At 43.5% G+C, this 18,656-nt stretch overlaps 1 protein-coding gene across 8 annotated transcripts; it reads right to left on the reverse strand.

Moving 5' to 3' along the window:
• Positions 1 to 1,635: 1,635 nt before the first annotated feature.
• Positions 1,636 to 14,792, reverse strand: MORN4 (MORN repeat containing 4). Of its 8 annotated transcripts, none has more exons than XM_020883507.2 (6): positions 14,343 to 14,474; positions 11,879 to 12,010; positions 6,482 to 6,574; positions 3,712 to 3,826; positions 3,183 to 3,292; positions 1,636 to 2,954 (listed from the first exon to the last, which is right to left on the reverse strand). In XM_020883507.2, exons 3-6 carry the CDS (start codon positions 6,546 to 6,548, stop codon positions 2,806 to 2,808), a joined length of 441 nt encoding a protein of 146 aa, XP_020739166.1. In that variant the 5' UTR covers positions 6,549 to 6,574; positions 11,879 to 12,010; positions 14,343 to 14,474; the 3' UTR covers positions 1,636 to 2,805. The 8 variants fall into 8 exon arrangements, with proteins under 8 accessions (XP_020739166.1, XP_020739167.1, XP_020739174.1 ...); XM_020883508.2 differs by having other exon boundaries at positions 14,311 to 14,474; XM_020883515.2 differs by lacking the exons at positions 11,879 to 12,010; positions 14,343 to 14,474 and adding an exon at positions 14,718 to 14,792.
• Positions 14,793 to 18,656: the final 3,864 nt, after the last annotated feature.

The following is an 18,656-nucleotide window of genomic DNA, read 5'->3' on the forward strand; positions in this document are numbered from 1 at the left end:
TATTTTTCCTCCCAGTTAGGTTGCCCTCCAAGATTCGAAAACTTCCCCCAGACCCGCCAGTGAGAGGGTTTCCTGGTGTTTGGAAACTTCCTCTATTACGACTCCCTTCCTGGGACAGGTCTCCGCCCCTAACTCTTTTGTCTCTCTTTTTATCTTTTATATTTTGTCCTACCTCCTTTTGAAGACGATGGGCTGCTTTTCTGGGCGCCTGTCTTCTGCTAGCCATTAGAAGTTGTTTTGTGAAGTTTGCTCAGCGTTCAAATGTTCTTTCGATGAATTTGTAGGGGAGAAAGTGGTCTCCCCGTCCTATTCTTCTGCCATCTTAGCTCCTCCCCTGTTATTGCAATAAAGTTTAATAAGTTAAATTGGCATGACTATGTACAGACTAACACTCCACTGTTACACAGATCTTAGGTTTCCTGCTCAGGTATCAAGACCTTCCTAGAGGCAATTTAGCTCCAAAGGTCTGCTTTTTCCCAGCTCTGAGAGAGGCTTTAAGAATACTGAACAAACATAAGCATTCGATTATTGGTGTCCTAGAGAAAAAGCTTGTTGAAGTTTCCCATGGGAGAGGTAAGAGGCAAAACATTTCAAGTGAGATATTTAGAAACACCTAGCATATTAATTTAAAAGGCTGCTTTTATGGAGAAGGAAATGGCAACCCACTCCAGTACTCTTGCCTGGAAAATCCCATGGATGGAGAAGCCTGGGGCTACAGTTCATCGGGTCACAAAGAGTCAGACAGGACTGAGTGACTTCACTTTCACTTTTCTCTAAAATGTTTAAGCTTATTCAGTGATAATCTGACTAGTGGCAGGAAACCTGAGATGAATTTTTTAAAAAACTACTCTGGTTAAAAAGAAAGGTAAACAAATCCTTGTTTAGGGCAAGGACTAGAGGACAGAATATAAAAGGTATCAGTCTTCAACAGAAACTGGGCATCTGGCTGACACTTAGAAACTTGAGGCTTGCATCTGGGCTCTTCTCATAGTTGACTTCTAGAGGATCTGGGCTGAGGAGAATCAGGGTCAGGAGCGGGGCAAAAAGTTAGGGCTAGGGAGGCAGGCTGGTGCACTGGTAAAGAGCTCAGCCTCTGGGCTTAAACTGACTGGGCTTAAATTCTTGGATCTGTAGATGCCTTAGCGTCAGCAGGATCCTGGAAGAGTATGTAAATACCCTGAACCTCATTGGTGATAGCAGGATAATAATGGTACCTTCCTCTCAGGACTTATAAGATTGTGCATGTGAAAGGGCTGGCGTGGCAGGTGATTGTGCAGAGTTGCCCGAGATAACCAGCAGGTGGGACAATAACCTATCTCAGGACTTGGGCACCCTGACGTTCAAGATGAGTACAGTGGGGAAAGTGCTTTGGAGCCAAAAAGTCCCAGATACAAATCCTACCCAGCTCTGCCACTCACTAGTTAGGGCAACCTCAGCCTGTCTGCTGTTGTTGTTTGTTTGTGTTTTCTTTTTTTTAAATTCTGCCTGTACCTACCTTGCAGAATTAGACGCTATTTCATAGTAAAGTGTGTAACCCTCAGTTTTCAACCCTCATCTATGACTAACTTTTAGAAACAGCAAATGGGCCAATATCCATACAGATGTAGAGCAAGAGAGTCAGGAAAACCAAGTATAGGCAGTTCTGGTGATTTGTTTATTCCTCATAAGCACTTGTTTCCACAGTATAACGCAGAGAATAAATAGAGGCACACAACTATCACTTCCACCACAATCTGCTGTTGAGGAGACATTCAGTGTGAGGATAAGGGGCTGGGGATGGGGTGGGGCATTTTGGGATCCCAGGGTAACTGGAGGCCTCTGTGATGAATTGTGCAGGAGTCTAATCAATCCAGATCTGATCCCTAGGCCTGATGGCCAAGGCTCATGGTGGAAGAGTTACAGTGAACCAAATGATCTTTGAGTTCATTGCCTTCCCAAGATGGGTCAAATTCTAACTGAACCCCAAGGGGTTGAGGTGGGTCTGACCCACTGGTCCACTGGGAAGGAGCTGTGTCAGCCCAGGCCATCCTTGAGGATTCAGTTCAATCCATGACAAGGCCTGATGTGACCCAGAGATGTCTGCCCTTGACCTGGAGTAAGTAATAATTACAAGCTATCAGATGACTGTTTACATCAGTTTCTTTCTGACTAAAAGGATCCTTTCCCATGTCGAAGGAAGGAGCAAGGGGCACAGATTACCTGCTGGAACTCAGGGTAGGAAGATAGCTTGTAAGGTCAAGGGAGAGGAAAACAGTACTTCACTGAACCCTTCACAGGGGCAACAGGCAGACACAGGACCAGGCTGGTCAGACAAAGTGGAAGGCCCGGGGCCATGAGATGCCCACCAGGAATGCAGGACAACATACAGAAAAGCTCTGATCTTGACTTTCATGGGACTGCTATACTGTCGAGGCCACGCCTATTGTTTTCCTCATTTCTCACAGAGCACTGAGCACTTGGCCCTCATCTGGGGCTGGGATCACCTGCACCATCAGAGGCAGAAGGAAGAGATTCTGCATCACTTGGCAGAAAATGAAGTAGAAAGGCGGCAGCCAGTCTGCACCAGGTGATCTACGGTGTTAGGGACAGAAGTACCAATGAGCAAGAGAAGGGAAGGACACGCCGGGTGACCACTGCTGCAGTGGCCTAAGCCTCAGACCTTCTGTGACCAAAGCCCTGCCTTGCAGGTGACAGGCCCCTCCTGGGGCTTCCGCATCATGGTCATTTTTGTCTCCTCTCACGTTGGGTTCATTTTCCCCCCCTGAGCGGGTGGTGGGCATTGCTGTCAGCTGGGCACAGCCCCCGTCAGGCAGTGAGGCTCCGGGCTGACTTGGAGGCGCTCTGGGCCCGCTGGACCACCGCCGAGCACTTCTCACGCCGCAAAAGCTTGTTGTTCTCGAACAGACCTTCATTGCGGGGTATTCCATGAGAACCATCAGGGAAAGTCAGCAGGCCTTTGAGGGGGACAGAGAAAATAAAGGTGTGATGGTGGCATTTGTGGCTCGGAGGCCAGCTTGCTACATTGAAGCCGAGGGAGAGAAAATTTGCAGCTCTTGGGTGCTGAGTCCAGGGACCCACCTTTCTGTATTGCTGGGTGTCCACAGAAGGATTAAAGCTGCAAAGGTGTCCTGCCACCCATTTACACTCGCCTTAGTCACCTGTCCTGCTGGTTGGCAACTTACCCAAACCATCCACTCTGCCGTTTTTAAATTCTCCCTCAAAGGTCATGTTGTCATGTCGAATGAAGACTCCGACGCCGTTGAACTTGCCCTGGGCAAACTCCCCCTCATACCTAGGGAAACGCAAGATGTCAGCCTTCAGGATAACTGAGTCAGACAGCTACTAACACCAAACGTGGTTTATTAATGCTAAGGAGCAAAGCTGATTCCACTCTTCCAGAGCTCACCCTACCCCACTCCCCCCACCTCACCCAGCAGAGAGGAGTCAGACAGCCCAAATGATATGAGGCTCTAATCTCAAGGAAACAACCAAAGAACACAGTGGTGGGCTGGGAGGTCACTGACCTCCTTGCCACCTCAAATTTTAGATGTATTTATAAAGTAACCAAGAAAAGAACGAATGCTACTCCTTGCCTGTTTTCAGAGAGTCAGAGACAAGCTCAGATTTGACCAGGTGTTTCTCACTATCATTTTTAGACCAGAGCTTCCCTTCCCTAGTCTAAGGTTGGGAAAAGAATGACTGGGTACCCACCTTGAGCCATCCGAGAAGGTCAGTACCCCGAAGCCATTAAAGAGCCCATTCTCAAAATGGCCCAGGTAGGTGCCACCATCTGCAAACATCAGTTGACCAAAACCATGTCTGCGGCCTGAGCAAAGAGAAGACAGGTTGGTCAGGTTGGGATGGGGCAGCTTCAGGGTCCTCTGTCACTGTCTAACATCCTTTGCCTTGCATCACCCCACCCACAAAGGAAAAAAGAGAAACAGTGATATTAGCAGGGCAGAGAACCATTGCTTAGAGTAATAACTTGGCTCCAAGGACTGTTTCAGTGAAAAGGAAAAAAGAGCAGTGAGTTTTTCTTTCCCTTTCCTGAGATCAAAGAAGATAAAGAGAACAGTGAACATGCCTGAACATTCCCAGTTTTTACTTTAACTCTTCCTAATCTGTAATCTGTAACTGAAATTGCTTTTCTGCCCCCTAACTCTGCATGAGCTACATTTTGCACCTATTATCCTTTGCATGCGTGTGGGCTAAGTCACCTCAGTCGTGTCTGACTCTTTGTGACCCTATGGACCATAGCCCGCCAGGCTCCTCTGTTCATGGGATTCTCCAGGCAAGAATACTGGAGTGGGTTGCCATGCCCTCCTCCAGAGGATTTAACCCATGTCTCTCATGTCTCCTGCATTGGCAGGCAGGTTCTTTATCACTAGCACCACCTGGGAAGCCCTTGACTCTGTGCTACTTATATCCTGTATCTGGTGCTTACCTTTATAGCACTGTCTCTGCAAACCTCTTGTAGTTTTTCTCTTTTTACATATCAGAAAGAAGGGGCAGGGCCACAGGACTGCCAGACTCAATTACTGGGATACTGACACCAGCCTTGCAGTGAAACAATGCAAGAGGAAGAATACAAGATTCTTACACCTTCACTCCTCATCACAGACCTCTGACTGCAAACCCTCATTTTATATAAGCCCATAGACTCCTCATGAAGCAGAGGGGGCATAGTTCTTGAGGCATGAGCCTACTGTGTTTCCCTCTCTGCCTGCTGAGAATTAAAGCCACCCTTCTATTTCCTCCAAACTCTGTCTCCACATTTTTTAATTTGGATTTGGTGGGTAGAGAAAGCCAAGATTTTGGCCAGCAACAGCCATCAGATTTGGAGCAGATCTAAGTATGAAGGTAAGAGAGCACTTAAAAATCACAATAGCTAAAAAAAATTTTTTTTTTAAATAAAAATCACAATAGCTAATGTTTACAGGGCCTTCACTATGTGCCAGGGACTCTTTCACTTTGTATTTACCATCTAATTTGATCGTCACAACAACCTTAGAAGGTAGGCACAATACTATTATTATTTCCACTGTTGTTTTTTTTTTTGCCACAACATGCAGCATATAGGATCTTAGCTCCCTGACCAGGGATCAAACCCATGTACCCTGCAATGGAAGTGCAGAGTCTCTACTACTGGACTGCCAGGGAAAACCCCTATTGTTCCCATTAACAGATGCAGAAACCTAGGCAAGGGGAAGCTAAAAAAAAAAAGGTACTCAAGATCACAGAACAACCAGGAGGCAGAGCTAGACAGCAAACGCAGTCATTACCTTGACTCGGGAGCCCTCAACACTTAACTACCTTGCCAGTTTAAGAAAAAGTACCCTTTGAGACTATGAAGCTGCAAGGCAAACCTAACAGCCTGACTGGCAAGACTAGTTTGAGCTCTGCTCCATCAATACGGCTGTGCCTACCCACTGGACTGACCAGAGAACAGAGTAAGATACTGGAGAAACAGCAATGCCTTTCAGGGTACCAGGGAGTTCTTTTGGTGGATAGAGACTGCCCAGCGGAGCCTCAGAAGACTCTCCTTGAGAAGGTCACATTGAAGGGGAGAGCAGTTTGGGAGGCAGGAGAAAAGGCTGGGATGTATGGAGGTAAGGTCACAACCCGTGTGCACAATTTCTCCTCTCAAATCTCAACAATTCATCAGCTACAGGAATCTACCATGAAAAAAATGAGGTGTCTGGAAATGGTGTGAACTGCTCTTCGTTGGCACAACTATAAAGATTCTAGTCTCCACAGGGCAGTTCCTGGCTTGCTAGGATTGGACCCATGAGACTTTTAAGTGGCCAGACTGTTTCCAAGCTGAACATCATTAACCTGCTTCCTGTATAGTCTCAGGCTCTGAGGAATACTGCCATGCCTATGAATAGATACTTCCAAGTGTAATGAGCTGTCACAGGAAACTCAAGGCCATGGATGTCATCTTCTCTTGAGTGTCTGCCCTAATTTCCTCCTTAACTTCTTAAGATTCCCTAGAATCAAGTCATTGCAATGAATTTATACCTTCTAATTTATAGGCACTAAAAATCATTCATTTTGCTCTGCTGAGTACATTAGCATTTATAAAAACAATTACCAAATAATACCATGAAAAGAGAAAGAGTGCTGGCGGGGATCCCCAGTGGTCCAATGCTTAGGATCCAGCGCTTTCACTGCTGAGGGCCCAGGTTCCATCCCTGGTCAGGGAACTAAGATTCTGCAAGCCATGAGGCATGGCAAAAAATAATAAATGAGTGTTTTAGCAGTGGGAACATTTAACTTATTTTTGGAGGTTGACATAGTAGTAGCATTTTCCAATTCTTTTATTTATAATCCTAAAATTGAATAAAGGAAAGGCACTACTTGGATTAACTCCTAAATATAGAAAATAAAGTCTCATAAAGCTTGCTTATATGTCCTGATGTATTTCTCCTTCAGCCAAATGCAGGGTTCATCACTGAATGTCCCCCATGGGTCCTCTCACCCTCCTTCCACTCGCCACGATACTCCTCTCCACTGGAGTAAGTGAAGGAACCTTTTGTCAGGGTCATGGTGACAGCTCACAGAAGGATGAAATCTGCAAGAAACAACAAAGGAGAACCAGTGTCATAGAATGGCTGGAGGAAAGGCCTGGAGAGCAATTTTATAGATATCTTCTAAAGGCTACCAGAATGGTAAGCATGAACTACCTTGAGTACATTTAACAAAAATCCCCACCCCCAACCACCACCACCTCTGCCCAAACAGTCTTATCCTCTTACTTGTCTCAAAAGTTTCAGCCAGTTCTAATTTTCCAAGACCTGGGATGGAAATTTAGGATTAATCTTTAAGCATTTGCTTGATACTTACTATGTGCTTAGTCAATGCATAGAATATAGCCTTGTCCCTTGATGAGTTTGTAGTCTAGTTGATAAAAGTAACAATTGAAACACTGAATAATATGAGAGATAATATAATTAAATATCAAACTGGATGGCAGAGATTACAAAGACAAGGAATTGGCAGAATTTAAAACAAGCAGTGAAGAATGCAAAGGGCAATTCCAGACTGAAAAAACACGGGGATGAAAACACCAAGAGCAACATAAACATGACATGTGCAGTGGGAAATAAGAAGCCGGGTCTTGAAGGTTTATTTAGAGTAATGGGAAGTAGGGCTTCTCTGGTGGCTCAGATGGTAAAGCATCTGCCTGCAATGCGGAAGACCCAGGTTTGATCCCTGGGTTGGGAAGATCCCCTAGAGAAGGAAATGGCAACCCACTCCAGTACTCTTGCCTGGAAAATTCCATGGACAGAGGAGCCTGGTAGGCTACGGTCCATGGGGTTGCAGAGAGTCGGACATGACTGAGCAATTTCACTTTCAATGGGAAGTAAATTCATTTATGTACACCCAGCCTAAATCTTAAATCTGAAAAGAATCCAAACCCCCTCATTTTGGAGGGAGAACCATTTGGAGAAAACAGAAGCCCAAAGAGGCTAAGAACTAGTTTAGTGAGCAATGATGATGATGGTGCCCGTGCCTCCCCGACTGCCACTGGTTCGTTCCCCCCCCGGACCTGCTTTTAGGGTCAGGCCAGCTTAGTGAGGCCTTCGGAAGCTAGGCAGAAGGGCTGATGGCTGATAAGATAGGGGAAAAGAAGAAACCTCTGGGGGTTACAACACAAACTATGAAAGCAGAGTCTAAGGAAAATGAATGTGGCAGAAGGAAGCAGGATGGGTTGGAACAGCAAAAGCCTACAGCCAGAAAAGCTACAAGAGATGTGATTCTTTCAGTTCAGTTCAGTCGCTCAGTCGTGTCCAACTCTTTGCGACCCCATGAATCACAGTGCGCCAGGCCTCCCTGTCCATAGTCAACTGTAAAAATGCACATGACATATTCTCTCTTCATCCATGCCTTTGTAATGTGACATGGCAGATCCTCCACTAAGAGGCAGGTTATTTATTTCTCTGCCCATTGGATCTGGGTGGGTTATCTGACTTGCGGACTGCAGATGCCTGGGTGAGCTCAGGCAGGACTGGAAGAGCTGCCCTCCTGAGCTCAACCCCGAATTACTCACCCACAGAATCACAGACTAAAGAAATGGTTGTTTTAGCCACTATAATTTGGGGATGCTGTGTAATAACACACCTAGCAAAAGCTAACTGATATGCCCAGGTTTGAGCTCCTAAGGCCTGAACTAGGGAGACAACAGGATAAAGTGAAAGTGAAAGTGAAAGTCGCTCAGTTGTGTCTGACTCTTTGCGACCCTATAGACTATACAATCCATCAAATTCTCCAGGCCAGAATACTGGAGTGGGTAGCCGTTCCCTTCTCCAGGGGTTCTTTCCAACCCAGGTATCAAACCCAGGTCTCCTGCATTGCAGGTGGATTCTTTACCAGCTGAGCCACAAGGGAAGCCCAGGGTAATGGGAGCAGGAATGATTATTAGATATGTTAACAGAATAAATGAAAACAACCGATAATATTTGGAGACTGACTAGGTATAGCTTCATATGAGTGGTAAAACAATGTTTATCTTCAAGGGTATTCTACAAGAAGGGGTTAAGATACTCAAAACATAATTAAATATAAACAGAGATAAACAGAATAATTTGATGTATTTTTTAACATACAATCCCTATTTCTCTTTCTTTCTCTTTCTCTTCTTCCTATGCCCTCTCCTCTGGCAACTATCTGTTTGTTCTCTGTAACTTTCTGTTTTGTTATGTTCATTCATCTATTTTTGTTTTATAAATTCCATGTATAAGTGAAATCATATGGCATTTGTCTTTATCTGACTTATTTCATTTTAGCAAAATACCCTCTAGAGGTCCATCCATATTGTCACAAATGGCAAGATTTCATTTTTTATTATGGCTGAGTAGTATTCTACCATATATATACATATACATTAATATACACCACATCTTCTTTACCCATTCATCTATTGATGGGCACTTAAATTGTGTCCATATTTTGGCTATTGTAAACAATGCTGCAATGAACATAGGGGTGCATATCATTTCCAATTAGTGTTTTCGTTTTCTTCAGATAAATACCCAGGAGTGGTAGTACTAGATCATATGGTAGCTCTGTTTTTAATTTTTTGAGGAACTACCATACTGTTTTCCATAGTGGCTGTACCAATTTACACTCCCATCAATAGTACACAAGATTTCCCTTTTCTCACATCCTTGGCAACACCTATAATTTGTTGTCTTTTTGATAATAGTCATTCTAACAGGTGTTTAGTAATAGCTCACTGTGGGTTTTTAGAAATATTTTTAAATTTTAAATTTATTTATGGCAGTGCTGCGGCTTAATTGCTGCACACAGGCTTTCTCTGGTTGCAGCTAGCTGGGGCTACCCCCTGGTTGTGGTGCACAGACTTCTCATTGCAGTGGCTTCTCCTGTAGCAGAGCACAGGCTCTAGAGTGTGTGGGCTTCGGTAGTTGTGGTCCATGGGCTTAGATGCCCCTCAACATGTGGCATCTTCCTGGACCAAGGATCAAACCCATGTCCCCAGCACTGGCAGGCAGATTCTTAACCACTGGACCACCAAGCAAGTCTCCTCATTGTGGTTTTGATTTGCATTTCCTTGATGGTCGGTGATGTTGGCCATCCGTACATCTTCTTTGGAAAAATATCTATTCAGGTTCTCTGCTCATTTTTCAATCAGGCTGTCTGCTTTTTTGATACTGAGCTTTATGAGTTCTTTGTATATTTTGGATATTAACCCCTTATCAGATACATTATTTGCAAATATCTTCTCCTATTTAGTAGGTGGCTTTTTCATTTTGTTGATAGGTTCCTTCACTGTGCAAAAGCTTTTTAGTTTAAGTCCCATTTGTTAATTTTTGCTTTTGTTTCTCTTGCCTGAGGAAACATATCCAAAAAATATTGCGAGGACTGATGTCAAAGAGCATGCTGCCTATCTTTTCTTCTAGGAGTCTTGTGGTGTCACGACTTACATTTAAGTCTTTACTCCATTTTGAGGGCTTGTTCAATTGTACATGATGTGACAGAGTAGTCCAATTTGATTCCTTTGCATGCAGCTGCCCAGTATTCCCAACACAATTTACTGAAGAGGCTATCTTTTCTCCATGGTATATTCTTGCCTCTTTTGTGGTAGACTAGTTGCCCATTTAACTGTGGGTTCATTTTTCTGCTCTCTGTTCTACATCTGTGTGCCTGTTTTTGTGCCCATATGTACTATTTTGGTCACTCTAGCTTTGTAGTGTAGTTTGAAATCAGGACGCATGATACTTTCAGCTTTGCTGTCTTTCTTAAGATTACTTTGGCCATTCAGGATCTTTTGTGTTTCCTGAAAAACTCAAATAACATTTTGGAAAAATAATCAACAATTTTGACTAATGAGGTAAGTACTGAGTAGAGGAAAAGTAAATTAAAGCCACTCATCTGTTCTTTATCAGTGCCTTATGGGATATTCTAATTTTGGCCTATGTCATAATGATTTTGATACAGATGTTAAAAGCTCCTAAGTGATCTGATGTGAAGACAGCCTGGCCTGAACAGAGCAGAAGCCCTGTGCTCTCACCCAAATACACAGGGATATTAATTTCTACCTCTATAATGAAGGCCAGCCTTATGGAAGTTCTTTAGGTGATGTTTAGAGGCTTCCTGGGTGGCTCAGACTATAAAGAATCTGCCTGCAATGCAGAAGACCCGGGTTCGATCCCTGGGTTGGGAAGATGCCCTGGAGGAGCGCATGGCAACCCACTCTAGTATTCTTGCCTGGAGAATCCCAAGGACAGAGGAGCCTGGTGGGCCACAGTCCATGGGGTAGCAAAGAGTTGGACACGACTGAGTGACTTTCACTTCACTGCAGAGTCATTCCCATAGGTCCACCAGAGATTTTTTCCAATTTTCCAATTACTCAGGAGATCCATATCCAGGGTCCCTTAAATAGTAGAAGATATCCCAAGACAAGGATCATTTTCTTGTCTTAATGCCCCTCAGTACCTCTAGGGGGCTATTTCTCAGTGAGGTGATTATGGCATCTGGCATGCCATCTCTGTCGCATCAATGTTCCACAAGGTCAGCATCTAATTTCAGGCTCACAAGCTTCTTATAATCAACCCAGCACCAGAGTATGCCTGGGGTAGAGGTCAATATGACTCCATGGCAAATACAACATTATTGAGGAGAAGAGAAGCAGTTTGCCATCAAAACTAAAGAGGAAAAAAACTCTTTCCAATCCAGACAGACATTTTGACAGCTAGAGGCTACCATTAGCTCTTCCCAGAAATAATTACATCAGAGAACTAAAAGTGTCAGCTATGATATAAATCTGAACTACTTCATTCCTTCAAAACAAATCAGAATATGAATGGTTGCATCTTCTATTAAATATTGAAACTAAACAACTGTTCTGATACATAAACACAAAATCATTATTTCCACAGGAAGATGATGTTAAGGACATTCCCTTTAAACGTTTAGAAGCAGCTAATTTGTCTTCACAGTTTTGGAAGGAGTTATTGCAGTGCACGTTGAGAAATCAGACTGATGGCACAGGGGCCCAGTCTCTTGTATGTTTACTTTTTCTTGTATGAAATTTCCAAACAGTGGCATCCTACCAGTAGAAAGAACCTGAAAGGGAACAGTGCTTCTCTAAAATTTGATGATTATCTAGGGACCAAGTACTAGCCAGCCCCTCCAATTGTAAACCTAGCCACTCTTTCATTATGCTGTTAGCTTTTGGGCAATATATCCTAAACACTTCAAAGAAGCCAAAGAAATGAAAGATTAGCTTCTCATTACCAAATAGAGTGGACTGTATTTTCCGAAGATATTTGCGACCATATTTCCTGTCTTAACACGTTCTTCTACAATTTGACCTTGCCACTGTCCCATCAAAAACTTGTGTCTAACTCCTCACCTATGAATCTGGCCAGGCTTGTGATTGCTTCAACCGATAGAAGGTGACGGAAGTGATGGTGTGTTCTGAGGTTAGATCATAAAAGGTGATGCAGTTTCCATCTTGCTCACTGGTAAACTTGAGCTCGGAGATCTGAGACACCACATAAGTAGTTTGATTACCCTGAGGCTACCATGCTCAGAGGCTGGGCCACATATAAAGTCACATGCGTTGGTACTTTCAGTTAGCAGTCCTCATCTCTGAACCACCCTATCCTAGGCACCAGGAGTGAGTAAAGGAGCTTTCAGAATGATTCCAGCTCCCAGCCATTGAACCTGCATCTCAGCTGAAGTATCATGGAACAGAGTGAGGTCATTGCCATGACGCCCTCTCTGAATTCCTGACTCACAGGATCTGTGAGCACCATATGGCAGGTTTCAAGCAACTAATTTTGGGGTAGCTGTTATATAGCAATTGTAACTGAAACATCATCTCTCAACCTAACCCTGCCACCATCCTTTTCCATTTGTTTTCAATGTAGAATGTTTGCAGGTACTACAAATTCCCATTCCTTTTTGTTCTAGGGAGATAGAGCAAACTTCAATAGTTGGTTGTCAAAATGATGTCAGTTCCCAAGAACACAATCAGAAGTGCTAATTAAAGGAACCAGATGTACACTCCATTCCTCTCAGGTCATGGTTGAACACACTTGATTAGAAAGTTCTACATGTGTGCAAATAATTGATATTGTCACTGCCTGAGACAGTGTCAGGGTTTTCATTTATGACTTCTGTAATTAACCATGCTAATTAATAGCTGTATAGCCACTGACCCAAAAAGGAACTTTATCAATAATCATAGTTATTGAGACAAATCTAGTTTAATGAAGTATAGCCAGTGCTGATATAGACAAAAAAAAACCCAATACTTTAATAAGGGATGCAAATCAGTATTTGTATCAGCTATTCAAAAAATCTTTTTAAAGAGAATAGATGGCCTAGGAGTTTAGGCTTCAGATACAAATGTGGAATCTAGCTAGAAAGTCAAGATGAGTCATCCTTCTTAACAGATGCCCACCCTTTCTCTCTTGATAGATAGGTTGCAAAGGATCAAACCAAACATTTATCTAAAAGAAAATGACTATTTTGTCCTCATAAACCAACACACTGTTAGGCTACACAATACACTATATCCTCATTATCTTTATTTTCTCCTGCCCCAGACATTTCCAAATAGAACTAGAAGACAGGGATGAAAACTTTTGTTTCCATTTCATTTGTCTTTTTATAAAATTTCAGAAATCAAACTGATCAAAAATATTTATGCATCCACAGTAATTAACATATGTCCAAATCCAGAGGATTAAAAAAAAAAAACTAAAAGAGAGCAGATTTTCAGTTTAAGAATATTTTTTGAAGGCATCCACTTTAACAACCCACATATATTAATAAGCGTCACGGTTCCCCTAAAGCCAACCTCCCCAGGGTATGACAGTCTTGTCAAAGTTCTTTGAGCTATAAAGAAAGCAGTTCTTATGCTTTTAGAATTCCAAAAAGAAGAAAATGAAGGCTTTGATGAACAAACATCAGGCTTGTAAGGGACTTAGAACAAAAAGTCAAATGTTCTTTTTTAAAGTATTTTAAGTGAGCTTAAAATATTGTCTCTTTTAAGTCTGTAAATCTCTTTCACTATACCAGTTCTTCCTTCCACAGGAAAAGTAAACAAATGTATCACTATTAGATAAAGGTCTTATTCAGGAAGACTGTGAGACAGTTAAGATTGCGGAAAGTGGAAAGCAAATCCTGATGCCAGAAAGAAGGTCAAAACAAAAAACCCAGAGGCCTTGGGGCAATGGGGACTGCCAGGATACTATTCTGGTCCATGTTAAAGTAAAATGCCTGGGCTGGGTTCTAATATAGCCTCGTGACTTCCGCTGGTACCTGAGCAGTTTGGAGATGCTAGACGTAGGAATGCCACCGTCAGCTAATTTAAGCATCCACTTCCCCAAGCCTCCCTTGAGTGTGTGCGGGACGCCTCTCCACCAAAGTGTGACAGGCGAATCCTGAGCAAACAAAGTCCTAGACCACAAGAAAGCAACTCTTCTCGTCGACCTCCCTATTTCTTCTCCCACCGGTCCTGGCCTTTCAGCACCGCTCCTTCCCTTCACCCAGGGTCAGCTCTTCCTCGCGGGCGGGGTCTTCCGCTCACACAGGTCTGCCATCCGCTCTTCACAAAGCCCCCACCCACCCCGCTCGCTATCCCGGGCGCCATGGGCTCCCTCGAGCCTCAGACCCCGCAGCAGAGACGGAAGCCCGGGTTCTGGGACCCCCGCGGGTGCTACCCCCCCGGATGGACCCGCGCTCCCCAGCCCCTGTCATTTCGGGCTGGGCTCCCCAGTCCCTTTTTTCCGATCACACTCTCTCGGCCCCCTCCCACCCGTGCTGCCAGTCAACCTGGGCCGGGGCTTCAAGGATGATCGTCTCACCCCGACGCCGGGCTGCAGCGGCCCTGACCTCGCTTCCGCCCGGCTCGCCCTTGCCACCTGCCTCTCCGCGGCTACCTCCAGTGCCTGCCCCACTGGACGCCGCCATCCTGCGTAGCCACACTGGGAACAATTCCCGCAGCCCATTGGCTGTTACCTAGGCAACCGGTAGCAACGCCACTCCCCATTGGGCCAGCCCCGGGCTCTTCGCCATCTTTGTGCGGGGCAGTGTCTCAGGCTCCCTGCGCTGAATACAGCAAAGAAGGGTGGAGCTGAACTACTACCGTCACGTCTCAGCCACCCGGAGAACTCAGAACTCACCTACCAGGTGTAGCCTAGCTGACTAACCAAACCAAACCAAACCAAACCAAACCAAACCTGAGTCAGAGGCAGCAATGACCACCTACACCAGCGTCTTCTATCCTGCTCAGATCTCCACAGTTGTCAAAGGCACCCATGAGGAGCTAAAGGACAGAGGACTTTTGAGGTTGCGACTTTGTAAATTGTAAAGAGCAAGACAGGGCAACTGCAGTTTCATAAGTATCCGCCCTGTGCTAGCATTGTGATATCAGGGCACTTTTGCATTCACTATACGGATTTGTGTTGTCGTTGGCATTACTCATACCATTTATATTTAAAATATAGTGTCAAGATTGGAACAAATCCTCCCAAATATCATGCACACCAACCGACTTACCCATATTTATTTACTGAACAATGTGAAAGCTGCATGATGCTAGGTTCTGCCAGGTTAGAATAGACATGATCACCGCTCTTATGGGATTTAAACTGCCTCCATGTGGAGAAGAAAAGATTCGTGCAAGTGGAAAAATTCAAGACTATATTTAATTATTAAGAGAAGGCAAGCACATGAACAGAGTAAGTAGATTTCTCCTCTGAATTTGGATTTCCTAATCTGTAGAATAGGATGGTAATAGTAATAATGATAAAGTCTCCCCAGAACTTGTACGAAAATACAACATAAAATTCTTAGTACTGTACTTGTAGGAGTCTGACACTGTAAGTGTTCAGTAAACTGTAGATTTAAATGATTGGGATTTTGTCTTCAGATCCCATCTTTGCTACCAATTGTGTTGGTAAGCTCTCTAGCCTGTGAAATGAGTTTGCACTAGCAAACCTGTAAGATTCTGTCCAGCTCCAACCCACTGGTTCAAGGAGCTGAACTATGTAGTGTTAGCTATGGATATAAGTACAATAGTTGAGAGAACATAGCGTTAATAAAACAGATATTAGATTGGAGAATGTGTATTTAGAAAATATGAAGAAATAAAGTTAAATAGACTGGTCAAATTATGGAAAGACTTGAAAAATTAGAAGATATATTTTGCAAAATGTGGTTTCTCAGATCTGCAAATTTGTAGACACAGAAAGTAAAATAGAGGTTACCAAGGGCCAGGGGAAGAGGAAATTATTGTTTAACAGGTACAGAGTTTTTGTTGGGATGAAAAAGAAGCTTTGCGTAAAGATAGTGGTGATAGTTACACAACATTGTGAATGTATTTACTGTCACTGAATTAGACACTTGTGAACAAAGGTCCCTCTAGTCAAGGCTATGGTTTTTCCAGTGGTCATGTATGGATGTGAGAGTTGGACTGTGAAGAAAGCTGAGTGCCGAAGAATTGATGCTTTTGAACTGTGATGCTGGAGAAGACTCTTGAGAGTCCCTTGGACTGCAAGGAGATCTAACCAGTCCATCCTAAAGGAGATCAGTCCTGGGTGTTCATTGGAAGGACTGATGCTGAAGCTAAAACTCCAATACTTTGGCCACCTGATGCGAAGAGTTGACTCATTGGAAAAGACCCTGATGCTGGGAGGATTTGAGGGCAGGAGGAGAAGGGGACAACAGAGGATGAGATGGCTGGATGGCATCACCGACTCGATGGACATGAGTTTGAGTAAACTCCGGGAGTTGGTGATGGACAGGGAGGCCTGGTGTGCTGCGGTTCATGGGGTCACAAAGAGTCGGACACAACTGAGCAACTGAACTGAACTGAATGGTTAAAATAATAAATATTACATATATTTTACCACAGTAAAAAAAATATGGTTTCTTAAAAAAAAAATATGGTTTCTTGATCAGAGTGGTGACACAATCAAACCAGTGTTTTAAGAAAATTAATCTGGCACTGACACCAGAGATGATCAGAGAGAGAGTGAAAGCAGAGAAACACACTCAGAAGCTTTGGCAGTTGTGGGGTGCGGGGCTGAGTGTCCAGTGCAATACAGCAGTTAACTGCTGGCTATCTGTTTTGCTGCAGTCCATGGGGTTGCAAAGAGTTGGACATGACTGAGCGACTGAACTGATCTGTTTTGCACATGATGGTGTGTATGTGTCAGTGCTGCTCTCTTGATTTGTTCTGCCCTTTCCTCCCCCACCTCCTGTGTCCACTATATGTAAAATAGATAGCCAATGGGAATTTGCTGCTTGTCTCAGGAAGCTCAAACAGGGACTCTGTGTCAACCTAGAGGGGTGAAATGGGGAGAGAGATGGGAGGGAGGTTCAAGAGGGAGGGGATATATTTATACCTATGGCTGATTCATGTTGAGGTTTGACAGAAAACAACAAAATTCTGTAAAGCAATTATCCTTCAATTAAAACTAAGTTAAATATATATATATATATATATATATATATAAAGATTAAAATATCTAATGAGTTCATACTGGTAAGCCCAATTCAAATATGGGACTGCAAGGCTTTTACTTAATTTCTTCTGTTCTATGTCTCTACTTTTCTTCCACCCTGATTCTCAAGGGCACAAATGACGTTAAAATATCTCACAATCACTTATTTGGTACCTTCCACACAATTGGTAAATTATACACAATTGACAATGTTAGTATTACCACCATGGTATTGCTGAAAACAGTTGTTTTGTGCATATTCTCTCCCCATTCTCCTCCTCCTTTTTTTTAAAAATTATACTTTATATTGTCACTTTGCTTATTTAACTTATATGCAGAGTACATCATGTGAAATGCCAGACTGGATGAAGCACAAGCTGGAATCAAGATTGCCGGGAGAAATATCAGTAACCTCAGATATGTAGATAACACCAATCTTATGGCAGAAAGGGAAGAGGAACTAAAGAGCCTCGTGATGAAAGTTAAAGAGGAGAGTGAAAAAGTTAGCTTAAAACTCAGCATTAAAAAAATTAAGATCATGGCATATGGTCCTATCACTTCATGGCAAATAGATGGGGAAACAATGAAAACAGTGACAGACTTTATTTTTAGGGGCTCCAAAATCACTGCAGATGGTGACTGCAGCCATGAAATTAAAAGTGTTTGCTTCTTGGAAGAAAAACTATGACCAACCTAGACAGCATACTAAAAAGCAGAGACATTACTTTGCCAACAAAGGTCTGTCTAGTCAAAGCTTTGATTTTTTCAGTAGTCATGTATGGATGTGAGAGTTGGGCCATAAGGAAAGCTCAGTGCCTGATAATTGATGCTTTTGAACTGTGGTCTTGGAGAAGACTCTTGAGAGTTCCTTAGACAGCAAGGAGATCAAACCAGTCAATCCTAAAGGAAATCCACCCTGAATATTCATTGGAAGGACTGATGCTGAAGTGAAGCTCCAGTACTTTGGCTACCTGATGTTAAGAACTGACTCATTGGAAAAGACCCTGATGCTGGAAAGATTGAAGGCAGGAGGAGAAGGGGATGACTGAGGACGAGATGGTTGGATGGCATCACTGACTTGATGGACATGAGTTTGAACAAGCTCTGGGAGTTGGTGATGGACAAGGAAGCCTGGCATGCTGCAGTCCATGAGGTCTCAAAGAGTTGGACAGGACTGAGGACTGAACTGAACTGACACTTTATTTAAAAAAGAAAGAAAGAAACTATTGCAATAATGTAGCTAAGACATCCTGAGAGTACCAAAAGTAATGAGTCATCAGTGAGGATGGACAGAAAGGGGTAAATATGAAACACATTTCATAGAAATAATAAGAAGCAATGTGGTGTTGAAAGCATGGAGGTAGTCTGACTGGATTTGGGTCCAGCTCTGTCATTTATCAGCTGCATGACTGTTGGCAGGTTAGTTTCCTTGGTTTCCAACATCATGAGGCTATAGTGCCAGTTACATGGCTTAATCCCAGTAATACATGTAAACAATACTTGCCACATGCTTAACATTTGGTAAGTGGAAGATGGCTCAGTGGGTAAAGAATCCGCCTAACAATGCTGGAGCCACAGAAGACAGGGGTTTGATCTTTGAGCCGGGAAATTCCCCTGAGGGAGGAAATGACAACCCACTCCAGTGATCTCGCCTACAGAATCCCATGGATA

This window comes from Odocoileus virginianus, chromosome 7, assembly GCF_023699985.2.
Source record: "Odocoileus virginianus isolate 20LAN1187 ecotype Illinois chromosome 7, Ovbor_1.2, whole genome shotgun sequence".
Classification (NCBI taxonomy): Eukaryota; Metazoa; Chordata; class Mammalia; order Artiodactyla; family Cervidae; genus Odocoileus; species Odocoileus virginianus.